At 37.0% G+C, this 12,187-nt stretch overlaps 1 protein-coding gene across 4 annotated transcripts in view; it reads left to right on the top strand.

The window, feature by feature from the left end:
• LOC135210731 (dynein heavy chain, cytoplasmic-like) overlaps window positions 1–12,187 on the top strand; it is a 112,245-nt gene that overhangs the window by 86,896 nt on the left and 13,162 nt on the right. For all 4 annotated transcript variants that reach the window (XM_064243555.1, XM_064243554.1, XM_064243553.1 and 1 more), the window contains 10 exons: window positions 2,023–2,258; window positions 2,412–2,589; window positions 3,195–3,404; window positions 4,143–4,366; window positions 4,829–5,454; window positions 5,774–5,972; window positions 6,108–6,251; window positions 6,497–6,632; window positions 9,067–9,192; window positions 9,877–12,183. In XM_064243555.1, the coding sequence (XP_064099625.1) occupies window positions 2,023–2,258; window positions 2,412–2,589; window positions 3,195–3,404; window positions 4,143–4,366; window positions 4,829–5,454; window positions 5,774–5,972; window positions 6,108–6,251; window positions 6,497–6,632; window positions 9,067–9,192; window positions 9,877–12,183 (4,386 nt within the window). The remainder of the gene's footprint in view (window positions 1–2,022; window positions 2,259–2,411; window positions 2,590–3,194; window positions 3,405–4,142; window positions 4,367–4,828; window positions 5,455–5,773; window positions 5,973–6,107; window positions 6,252–6,496; window positions 6,633–9,066; window positions 9,193–9,876; window positions 12,184–12,187) is intronic.

The following is a 12,187-nucleotide window of genomic DNA, read 5'->3' as shown; positions in this document are numbered from 1 at the left end:
CACGAAGGAGGTCAAGTTGACCTACGAGAGATCCTTCTCTCTTGGTTATACGTGTCTACGGATACGTTGCTGGGATAGGGAGCCGACACTGATCCTTAACTAAGTGAGTTAATTTTTATTTTAACATAGTGTTTTGTTCTTTGGGTTGTTTGAAAGGAGTTTGGGGATAACTCTTTTCAAATTAAGCACTAACCCTCATGTTAGGATCAAGTGATCAGGATCGGTGTTGTGCTCCTTAATTATGCCACTAGGCATAGGTGTATTGTCATGTAAGTGGATAAGACCCCATTGACAAATGACCTTTAGATTCTGTCGAGTAAGTGGATAAGACCCCATTGACAGATCTACAAGAACTTTTAGCCATAGGTCACATCCTCGCTGAGGTTCTTGAGACGAAGCAGACTCCTAGCAATAGCTAGGAAGTCAACCCTTCGTCTAAACACATAGGAACCAAGGTTTTATTTATTTATTACCTACAACGTATGTTGTTTACCTGTCTAATCAGTGAATAGCTGTCTCTTACCCTCCACCAAAGGGTGCCAATCAGCTAAGTATATATCTGTCAGGGAAGTTGAATGTATGAAAATGATATTGTTATGATACAATAAAGTTTCATACATACTTACCTGGCAGATATATACGATAAATGGCCCACCCAGCCTCCCCGCAGGAGACAGGTGGAAGAGAAAAATCTGGTTCTAGAAGGTAATGATTCCTATTCCTGCCACCCAGCGGCAGGACAGTAGATCACCTGACCTACCTACCTGTAGCGTGTGCCGCGAAATTCGAATTTCTGTCGGGGAAGACGGAGTCTTAGCTAAGTATATATCTGCCAGGTAAGTATGTATGAAACTTTATTGTATCATAACAATATCATTTTTCTAGACAAGCATATACTTTTACCTTTGGAGCTTGAGTATAATGTGTAGGACCCATCTTCTTCAATGGAATTCCTATTCCGAGCTGAACTCATGTGGTAATTTCCTTATGGCTTAGTGTACTATACAGTGCTCATAAAAATGTATTACTGTTTATTTATTGGAGCACATACAGAGTTTGCAAAACTGTTGCAGTTTCTGTTACCTTTTCCTACATTTATTCCTTGAATTTCAATATTCATCAGCTTTGGTACTTCATTCCTATTTTCATTCTTCCAGTCTTATGTATATTCGTTCGCCTTTTAGGAGAGATGGTTGCTTGGGATAGATTGTATTTGTCTTTTACTCAAAGTAATATCTGATGCCCATTTATGATGTAGCAGGAAAAAGCCTGTAGTGATAAATATAGAGATTTAACAGGCTTGTACAATTTGTAAACAATAAAATGATTACATATTTAAATGGTGTATTACAGTAAATCATGTTACAAATGTAAACAGTGACAACTCATTGCACGCATACATGATAGACAGGTTGAATATTAGTCAACAACTTATCAGTAGCTCTGATCCATGCTTTGTAGAATTCTCCAGCATATGCCGAAGGTCCATTCTCCTCAGGTCTTTGATATGTTTTTAACTGCTGGTAATAAACAACAGTACATGCAATAAGTTGCCAATGTGCATTTGACATGTTTTACTGCAGTGGGGATGAAGCATAAGCTGCATGTTTTCGTAAATATTATTCACATTCTTTACCAATGAAAATGTCTGTAATTCATGTAAAGATTTGTGTAATATGTTCAATGTGTTTATATTTGTATCCCTCAACCAGTCATTTTATGTTTTTACTTAGTGTATTTCTTATTTAATTTTAATGATTAGGTATCCATAGTCCATAGTACTATCTCATGAAGGTTTGGCTATTGGAAAAATATAAAAACTGATGACACCAGGTGTAAGTGTGGGGATTTATGTGATTTAGATATCAAGACCCCTCTCTATAACATAAATGTGCAGCTGTTATAGTGTGATATTTTCACTAGTTCTGAAAGAATTATATTTCAGCCACTTTCATTGTTTGGAAAATATTTTTTTCAGGGTTTGTAATAACTTGTAATTGATGTCATGTTCTATTGTTGTAGGTTCTTCAACTGTACCAGATCAGCAACCTCAATCATGGCTTGATGATGGTAGGCCCAAGTGGCTCTGGCAAATCAACAGCATGGCGTGTCCTTTTGAAAGCCTTGGAACGCTTTGAAGGTATTGAAGGTGTGGCCCATGTCATTGATCCAAAGGCCATGAGTAAAGAAGCTCTGTATGGTGTCCTCGATCCGAACACGAGAGAATGGACAGATGGCCTTTTCACACACGTTCTCAGGTATGCATTTATTATTTTAGTGACAGAATTTATGAAGTTTTTCAGTATTTTATATACAGTATTAACTTCTGTTGTGTAATAAAATGGTAGTAATTTATCACTTTTATTGCAAAAGAAGGAAAAAAATACAACGTTCAAATTGATCTTTTACAGGAAAATCATCGACAATGTTCGTGGTGAGATTAACAAGAGGCAATGGATCATTTTTGACGGTGATGTTGACCCTGAATGGGTTGAGAATTTGAATTCTGTACTCGATGACAATAAGCTGTTGACATTACCCAATGGAGAACGGTTGTCCATCCCTCCCAATGTCCGCATTATGTTTGAGGTACGTACTTACAAAACATTTATAGTACCCTTATACTATTACTGAATATAGCTGACTTACTGTAATGAATTTGGAGTAGTCTAAATCACATATTGAATGAATATGTCACTGAAATTTGATAGTTGTCTTAACACTAGGAAAAATCAGTTAACCAGGAGAAAAAATTTTGTCGCTGAATAATCCTGATGGGTTCCAGCACTTGCTTCTCAAGACCTCAATTTCATAATCAGTCAATCAATCGGGAGAAAAATGTTGTGATATCTGTGTATTACTCATCAGCTAAATGTCCCATATTCTCATAGTGCTCTTCAAAGTTTGTTGGTATGTTGCCAGTTATGTTATTCCATAACTAAAATTTTATCTTTTGAAAATGTTATTAAATATTATATAGATATTGTAGTCTTTAATAATTATTACAAACAAAGTATTAATCTCTGAGGTATGAATATTTTGGTCTTGTGCCTGATTGATTAAAAAAAAAAAAAAAAAAAAAAAATAAGATAAATGTTAATGTTGTTATTGTAGATATCAAGCACACCTATTTCATTATAAAGCCTAAACTGCTGGAAAAAAATCTCTCTTAATGTTAACTTATTTTCCTGTAGGTCCAAGACCTCAAGTATGCTACGCTGGCCACTGTCTCTCGTTGCGGTATGGTTTGGTTCTCAGAGGACGTCTTGTCTGTCGAGATGATCTTTGAAAACTTCCTTTCTCGTTTGAGCAACATTCCTGTGGAGGAAACTGAGGAAGATACAGCATTCATGAAGAAAACAGAGAAGAAACAGGATGAAGATGAAATCTCTCCTACACTGAGAGTAAGTTGCATGGCAGTCACTTCCACTCAGCAATCTGAGGGTGACAAACCAGGTTCTTTTCTAGTTTGATATGTTTATTGAAACTCCATTTCAAAAATCAATTTTTGGAGTGAGATAAAAGCAGTTTTGCTAAGCCCACTTTATTCCAAGGCCAGCAACATGGTAACGCTACAATATATAAACAGTACATTACTAAAGTAGTTTTTAATATAAAAAAAATGGTCTTCATTATTGTTTTTTCCCATTATGATAAATGGGATATCAGAGGGAACCTTTCTCTCTCTGCAGTTAATTGTGATTTATCCCTCAAATAAAAAAAATGAACTACAGTAACCTTTTACTAGGTACGTATTTGTTTCTTAGTACTATATGATTCTTTGCCTGTGAAAGCATTGGAGTGTACTTCTGTATTTATATATAATTAGGTTACACCATTCACTGTTTTATCAACAGTGCCAGAATTATAATAGTACGATAGGTAAATTGCTTGACTAATTCTAAATTTTTTTTTTTTATAGTTCCACTGAAATCTTCATTTCTTGTAAATGGTAACAAGAATTTAGAACACTGTTGTTTTGCCTGGATTTTTTTTTCTCTCAATAGTTCCACTGAAATTTTCATTGCCTTTAAAAGATGACAAAAATTTAGAACATTGTAATTATGAATCCTTTAATGTTAAGATTGCATGTCAGTTTGATCAGGACACAAACTTTGTGTTCATATCATTTTTTCCTACAGGTCCAACGTGATGTTGCAGCAATTCTGTCACCTCACTTAACTCCTGATGGTTTAGTGGTGAAATGCCTGGAGTATGCTACAACAAATCTCGAGCACATCATGGACTTTACACGCATGCGAGCATTGTCATCGCTGTTTGCCCTCTTGAACCAGGCTGTGAGGAATGTCGTGCAGTACAATACCACACATCCAGATTTCCCCATGCAATGTGACCAGCTTGAAAGGTCAGTTTTTTCTCATGTCTCTTGTTATATATGCATTTTGTTGTATTTCATTTCACATTTGTAGTTGTAATTTTTTTATGTACTGTAGAAAGGAACCCATGATTTCCAATGCAAATATGTAATGAATAGTTTTTACCTCTGTCTTATATGTCATAAAAAGAAGAGTGATAAAAATTTTAAGAAAAGAACAAGTGCAAAGGACAAACACTTAGCATACCCAAATCTGGCTTTATGTGAAAGATGAGGCAGAGAAGTCATATCCAACCAAAGAGTTACAGATATACATACAAATGTACTGTTTGGAAAAGGAACACTGTATTTTTAACTGAGAGAATCAGGAATTTTCAGTTATTCAAAGGAAACTTAAATGTGAATTGAAACAGTACTGCTGGTTTTGATGCTGTAAATGTAATTTGTACTGTATTTTGGAATTGTTTTATTGTTTACATACTTACATTCCAGGTACATTCCAAGATGTCTTGTGCATTCCCTACTTTGGAGCTTTGCAGGAGATGGCAAGTTGAAAGCAAGGACTGATATGGGAGACTTCATACGTAATTGCACCACGATTCCATTACCACCAAGCACAAACAACCCTATCATCGACTACGAAGTCGCTATCAGTGGAGAGTGGCTGTTATGGTCAGGGAAGGTGCCTAGCATGGAAGTGGAAACTCACAAAGTTGCAGCGCCAGATGTTGTTGTGCCCACTGTTGATACTGTCAGGCATGAGGCTTTACTCTACACATGGTTGGCTGAGCATAAACCCTTGGTACTCTGTGGACCTCCTGGTTCAGGAAAGACCATGACACTCTTCTCAGCTCTCAGGGCTCTGCCTGATTTGGAAGTAGTTGGGCTCAATTTCTCTAGTGCAACAACCCCTGAATTGCTACTCAAGACCTTTGACCATTACTGTGAGTACAGAAAGACCCCCAACGGAGTCATTCTGTCTCCGGTGCAGCTCGGCAAATGGCTTGTTGTCTTCTGTGATGAAATCAACTTGCCAGACATGGATAGGTACGGCACTCAGCGAGTCATCAGTTTCCTTCGTCAGATGGTTGAACACGGTGGATTCTACAGAGTGTCAGGTAAGTTTTCACTGTTACTTATATTGGAATTGTAGTTGAAGGAAGAAATGTTTCAATATTTACTCAAGTATAATCAAATAAAATGTTCATTTAGTAAACTTTTTTTAGACTTATGCATTGATGCAGTGGCATTGCTCATAATACACTGATAATTGTGGCTTTATTCTTTTCAATAAGTGCTTTAGTGGAATTGAAAAATGTTAGAAAAAGTATTAATTTGTCAGTTTTCAGCAGCCTTTATATAAGTTTATTAGCATAGGAAGTAAGCTGTCATGTTCTTAGTAGCTTATTTAATTTTGTGTTAAATATGACTCCACAGATCAAGCTTGGGTTAGGCTAGAACGCATCCAGTTTGTTGGTGCTTGTAACCCTCCCACTGATCCTGGGCGAAAACCTTTGTCACATCGCTTCCTGCGACACGTGCCTGTTGTGTATGTTGACTATCCTGGTGAAACTTCACTTAAGCAGATCTATGGTACTTTCAACAGAGCAATGCTTCGCATAATCCCAGCTTTAAGGTAATTATTTTAAATTGCATATTGTAGCAGTAATTGTTTGTCAGAAATCATAATTTTTAGAGTTTTTTATATGTACAGGCGTTAAAAATGAAACTTGTGATGTTCCATTCATACAGCTTCTATTTCTTATTTTAGATCGTATGCCGATCCTCTCACCAATGCCATGGTAGAGTTTTATCTTCAGTCTCAAGAGAGATTCACTCAAGACATGCAACCCCACTACGTGTACTCACCGAGAGAAATGACAAGATGGGTGCGAGGAATCTGTGAAGCAATAAGGTAGATTTTTTTTTATGAGGAATACTGTACTTGTTAAAAAGCTGTTGTACAGTATTTGTTAAAAGACTCAAGTTCCAAATAATGCAATATTGATTAGTAAAAATATTTATAAAATAAGTGTTAGTACAGGTGAGCCTGAGATGACCTATGTTTGCATAAATATATGTTTACTAAACTGGCATGAATGGTCCACAAAATATCCTTAATTCTTCATAACATGTAAAATGCTCTGTTGTTTGTTCAAGGCCCCTTGAGACACTGGACGTAGAGGGTCTTGTCAGGTTGTGGGCACATGAAGCCCTTCGCTTGTTCCATGACCGTTTGGTAACAGATGATGAAAGGAAGTGGACCAATGACAACATTGATGCAATTGCACTGAAGGTAAGTTACATGTGACTATTTTGAAAATCCTTGAACTATCATAACAAAATTTCTTTTGTAAACAGGTTATATTACCTCTTGAATTAGTTTTGAAATCTGTTTCTAAAACTTGCTAGATCACCAGTCATATTGAAAAAAAAATTTTCATAATTATAATTTTAGGTGGCATTTAGTCATAATTTATTAGTGCAAACCCATTAATTATACAGCATTTGAATAGTGTTGACAAGTGATTAACCAGTAGAATTAACCAACAATGGGGTGACTTATTGAGCTTGGAACATGGGCAGGGTCCCCTACCCAACACAGACGTTAGTTGGAATATGGTGACTTGGCGGCACATAAGATAGACTTGAACATGGTCCAAGTGTGCAAATGACAATGGGCTTATGTTGAAACATGAAGGCTAGTTGAGGTGATCTGTCATAATTCAGCCATGTCATCAAGTTTCTGATGAAACATATGTACTGGAAAGGCACTGTCTCATGTACAGGAGATGGAACCTGAACATTATCCTCATTGAGCTAGTCTTGATAAGTTCTAACTGCCTCTACCATATTGAAGCTTGAGTATATACGTAATCTTGTTTTTTCTAGTAATTTTTTTGTGGTCTGTTTTTCCTACAGTGACAGCCATCAGATATGAGTTGTATGACCAGTCATCTATCTGTTTCTCTCCTGATTAATGATGGAAGGGCTCTTCATAGGTATCAGTGCTCATGAAATTAATATGTTATTTTAGTCTATCTCCCTAGTTCATCAAGCCCTTACCCTTTACCACCTAGCAGATCACACGCATGAGATCACCCAGAGAAATAAAAAAGGAAAATTATGAAATTAAACGGGCAAACTAAACCAGCTTTAAAGAGATAGAAAGTAATCACGTCCTATCTTAAAGGCTGTAGGAAGGAAAATAACTGATAGGTCAGGGGATACCCAGAGCATTCTGGGAACTACAATGCCCCATGACCTGGTACAGATGCCAATAGTCCCTGGGTCACACAAATTTTGATTAATTCTACTGGTTTCCAGCTTGGCATTAGTATTATCCTAATGTTAAGACCTCAGGGTTGTTAGTTATGAAAAATACAAATTGATTAAAAATTTGTCATATTTCCTAGAGAGAACATATGTGTCTCAAATGACTAGTGTCTTGATACATGTTGTATTAATAAAGAAACTGGGTAATGACATAAGACAGCAGCTCATTGACCCAAAATTGCCCAAATCTCCCAAATTTATTGAAGTAGGGCATACATTTGACTGTTGGGGAGAGACCCTTGATCTGGAAGCCTCCCAAAGGTCTGTCTGTGTCTCCTAGTGATAGATTTGGACATGTTCAGCATAAACAGTGGCTGCTATTTACACTCATTGACATTTTTGGAACCACTTGTGGAACTCATGGCTAGATTCTACAGAACTATATTACTGTATTTTACTCAGATTTTTCAAGCCCAGTATCCTGGTTGGTTGGTTTGTTTTATGTTTCTAAATTTTTTCCTTCCTGGGGCAAGACCAGACTATATATTTTTTAGATGTAGAACCCCATCTCACTAACCGAGCATGCTGTGCTGAGCTGAACTTTTTACATTGTGTTGAAAGCATCAGGAGACATTTTCCTTGTAGCAAAAATTTTGTCAGCTTCAGCCTTGCTGATCTCTTAGGAACCAGGAAATTCAAATTTTGACTTTTTCCCAAAGTCTCTCTCCTTTTTGTGAAAGATTAGAGGATTGACTGTCATCTTGACCAGTTGTAAAGTGGCAACAGCACCCTGCTGATCATTAATAGGAATAATCTAGACTCCATGAAAAGTGAAGCCCTATCCTACCTGTAACCTAGGATGCATTTGGATGCATGCTCAGGGATGGTCATGCAACCACAGACAATCTGCTTTCAATTTGGGAATATGTGTATGGCTTATGAAGCCGTGAATGTACACAATTTTAAATGGCTTCACATTCTATTGATTTTCTTTTTTAGTATTGTTTAGAAACTAATGCCAAAATATTTTATGAGGGCTATTATTATTTGCACAAGAACATTAAAATAGTTTAAGCAGAAAAAAAGTAATGATCAACAGTAAACAAGTATAAAAACATCTACAGTTTAACCAATCGAATTAGATCAGATATTGAGTTGATTCGTTATTTTCCTTTAATTTGTAATTTTTTTTAAAGTTTACTATGAAGTGTCAATAGTAAGATTTAAAACATTAGCACTGCTGCACTTATCACTTAGTGTATTTAGCTATACATAACATTTAGTGTCGCTTTAGGTGGAAGTGACCTTAAGGACCTTTTTTCATGCTTTTTTTTTTTTTAATTTGAAGGTTATCTGTATGATGCAAATAACCATTGGTTAAGTTTGCAGTATGTAAAATAATCTCCAGATCTTATGTAATTAATCTACAATTGAATATTTGTTACATTTTACAGCACTTCCCGAACATAGACAGAGACGCGTCGCTTTTGAGACCAATTCTGTATTCAAATTGGCTGTCGAAGGATTACCTTCCTGTGGAACAAGAAGAGTTGCGAGACTATGTGAAGGCTAGACTTAAGGTACAGTTTGGATTTGCTAAAGTACACATCGAAGCTATCAATTTGATATTAGTGTTAAACCTGAAAAAGTGGAATGTTTGATCGATAGTTGATAACTTTCATTATTATTTCCATTATTTAAATGTTTATGTAGTTTTAATACTGGTGGTAATCTTTTAAATATATTGCAAAATTATCATGATTGTTTAGTACAACATAATGTTAGCTTCTTCATTTGGACAAAGCATTGAGATTCTAAAATTGAAGCCAGGTTATATAAAGCTGTCAGTTTTGGCATTGACTTACTAATTTTCCAAATTCTGTAGTAAATATTTTGAACAATACCAACAAATAACACTTGCACTTGATTATGTGAAAGAGTAAATAAGGATCCCCACTCAGTGTAAATAAGGACAAGAATAATTGTCATTTTGTATTGAGGAGGGAAAAATTTATACCATAATTAAAAGCAAAACGTAATATACCACCAGAGACCAGGAGATGTGATCATTCTAAAGTGGTGTATCATTCTTTTGGAATTATTATAGATGTTTAAAAAAACCATGGTTCTCTTGAATTTACTGCTGTGATAAATTTTTGGTAATAAAATTTACAATTTGTGAACCATCACTGAAATATGATTTTTTTGTTACATAAGGCTTTATTGTTATTCAAACTGCTAAATTATTATTTTTTTACCTGCAGGTCTTCTATGAGGAAGAATTAGATGTTCCTCTTGTCTTGTTCAATGAAGTCCTGGATCATGTACTGCGTATTGATAGAATTTACAGGCAGCCACAAGGTCACCTTTTGCTTATTGGAGCCTCTGGTGCTGGCAAGACAACACTGTCACGATTTGTGGCTTGGATGAATGGTCTTTCGATATTCCAGATCAAAGTGCACAATAAATACACTTCAGAGGACTTTGATGAAGATCTTCGATCAGTTTTGAGACGGTCAGGCTGTAAGAATGAAAAGATATGCTTCATTCTTGATGAATCCAATATGCTGGACTCTTCATTCTTGGAAAGAATGAACACCTTGTTGGCTAATGGAGAAGTACCTGGTCTGTTTGAAGGTGATGAGTACACAACTTTGATGACGCAGTGCAAAGAGGGCAGTCAGCGAGAAGGATTGATGCTGGATTCAAGTGAAGAGTTGTACAAATGGTTCACTGGGCAAGTTATGCGTAACCTCCACGTAGTGTTTACCATGAATCCAACCATTGATGGTCTTAAGGATCGTGCTGCTACATCACCTGCTCTCTTCAATAGATGTGTCCTCAATTGGTTTGGTGATTGGTCTAATGGTGCTCTCTTCCAGGTTGGCAAGGAATTCACTAATCGTATTGATCTTGAGAAGATGAACTGGCATCCTCCAGACTATTTCCCAGTAGCTTATGAAAACCTACCCATTCCGCCCACCCACAGGGATGCCATCATCAATGCTTTTGTTCACGTACATCAGACACTCCATCGTGCCAACTCTCGCCTTGTAAAGCGAGGAAGCACAGTTACAGCCATTACCCCAAGGCACTACCTGGATTTCATCAATCACTTTGTCAAGTTGTTTAATGAAAAGCGATCAGAGTTGGAAGAACAGCAGTTGCATCTTAATGTTGGTTTGGGTAAGATTGATGAGACTGTAGAGCAAGTTGAAGAAATGCAGAAGTCTCTTGCTATCAAGAACCAAGAGCTGCAAGCAAAGAATGATGCTGCCAATCAGAAGCTTAAGCAGATGATAAAGGATCAGCAGGAAGCAGAAAAGCAAAAGGTTGCCAGTCAGGAACTACAAGAACAACTTGAAGCACAAGAAGTGGGTATCAAAAAGAAACGAGAAGAGGTTATGAAAGATCTTAGTAAAGTAGAACCTGCTGTACAAGAGGCTCAAAATGCTGTGAAGAGCATTAAGAAGCAACATTTAGTGGAAGTGAGATCAATGGCTAACCCTCCACCTATGGTCAAATTGGCTCTAGAATCCATTTGCCTTCTCTTAGGTGAAGCTACTTCAGATTGGAAAGCCATCAAGAGTATCATTATGAAAGACAATTTCATCAATACTGTTGTTAACTTCAATACAGATGACTTGCAAGATGACATTCGAGAGAAGATGAAGAATAAATACTTAAGTAATCCTGATTACAACTTTGAGAAGGTGAACCGAGCTTCTCTTGCTTGTGGCCCTATGGTGAAGTGGGCAATTGCTCAGATTGAGTTTGCAGACATGTTGAAGAGAGTGGAACCACTAAGGAATGAGCTGAAGAGTTTAGAAAACCAGGCAAATGAAAACAAGAAGAAGCATCTTGATGTCAAATCTCTCATTAACCGTTTGGAACAATCAATTGCTGCTTACAAGGATGAGTATGCTGTTCTTATATCCCAGGCACAGGCAATTAAGACTGATCTTGAAAATGTGCAGGCTAAAGTAGATCGTTCCATGGCTCTCATTCGCAATCTCAGCATAGAGAAAGATCGCTGGACAGCCACGTCTGATACATTCAAGTTCCAAATGTCAACCATCATTGGTGATGTTCTTCTCTCCTCTGCCTTTTTGGCTTATGGAGGATACTTTGATCAACAGTTCAGACAGAATCTGTTCACTAATTGGTGCCACCATCTGCAGCAAGCCAATATACAGTTCCGTAGCGATATTGCTCGCACAGAGTATCTGTCTAATCCTGATGAAAGGTTAAGATGGCAAGCCAATGCCCTTCCAGCAGATGATCTTTGCACTGAGAATGCCATCATGCTGAAGAGATTCAATCGCTATCCATTAATCATCGATCCTTCAGGTCAAGCTACGGAATTCATCATGAATGAGTTTAAGGACAAGAAAATTACCAAGACTAGTTTCCTGGATGACTCATTTAGAAAGAATCTGGAGTCTGCACTTCGATTTGGTAATCCTCTCTTGGTCCAAGATGTTGAGAACTATGACCCCATCCTGAATGCAGTATTAAACCGTGAACTGAGGAGGACAGGAGGACGTGTTCTTATTACTCTAGGAGATCAGGCAA

This window comes from Macrobrachium nipponense, chromosome 4 (assembly GCF_015104395.2).
Source record: "Macrobrachium nipponense isolate FS-2020 chromosome 4, ASM1510439v2, whole genome shotgun sequence".
In the NCBI taxonomy this organism is placed as follows: Eukaryota; Metazoa; Arthropoda; class Malacostraca; order Decapoda; family Palaemonidae; genus Macrobrachium; species Macrobrachium nipponense.
The sequence above is the reverse complement of the archived record's forward strand: the minus strand, read 5'-3'. Positions and strand labels throughout refer to the sequence as shown.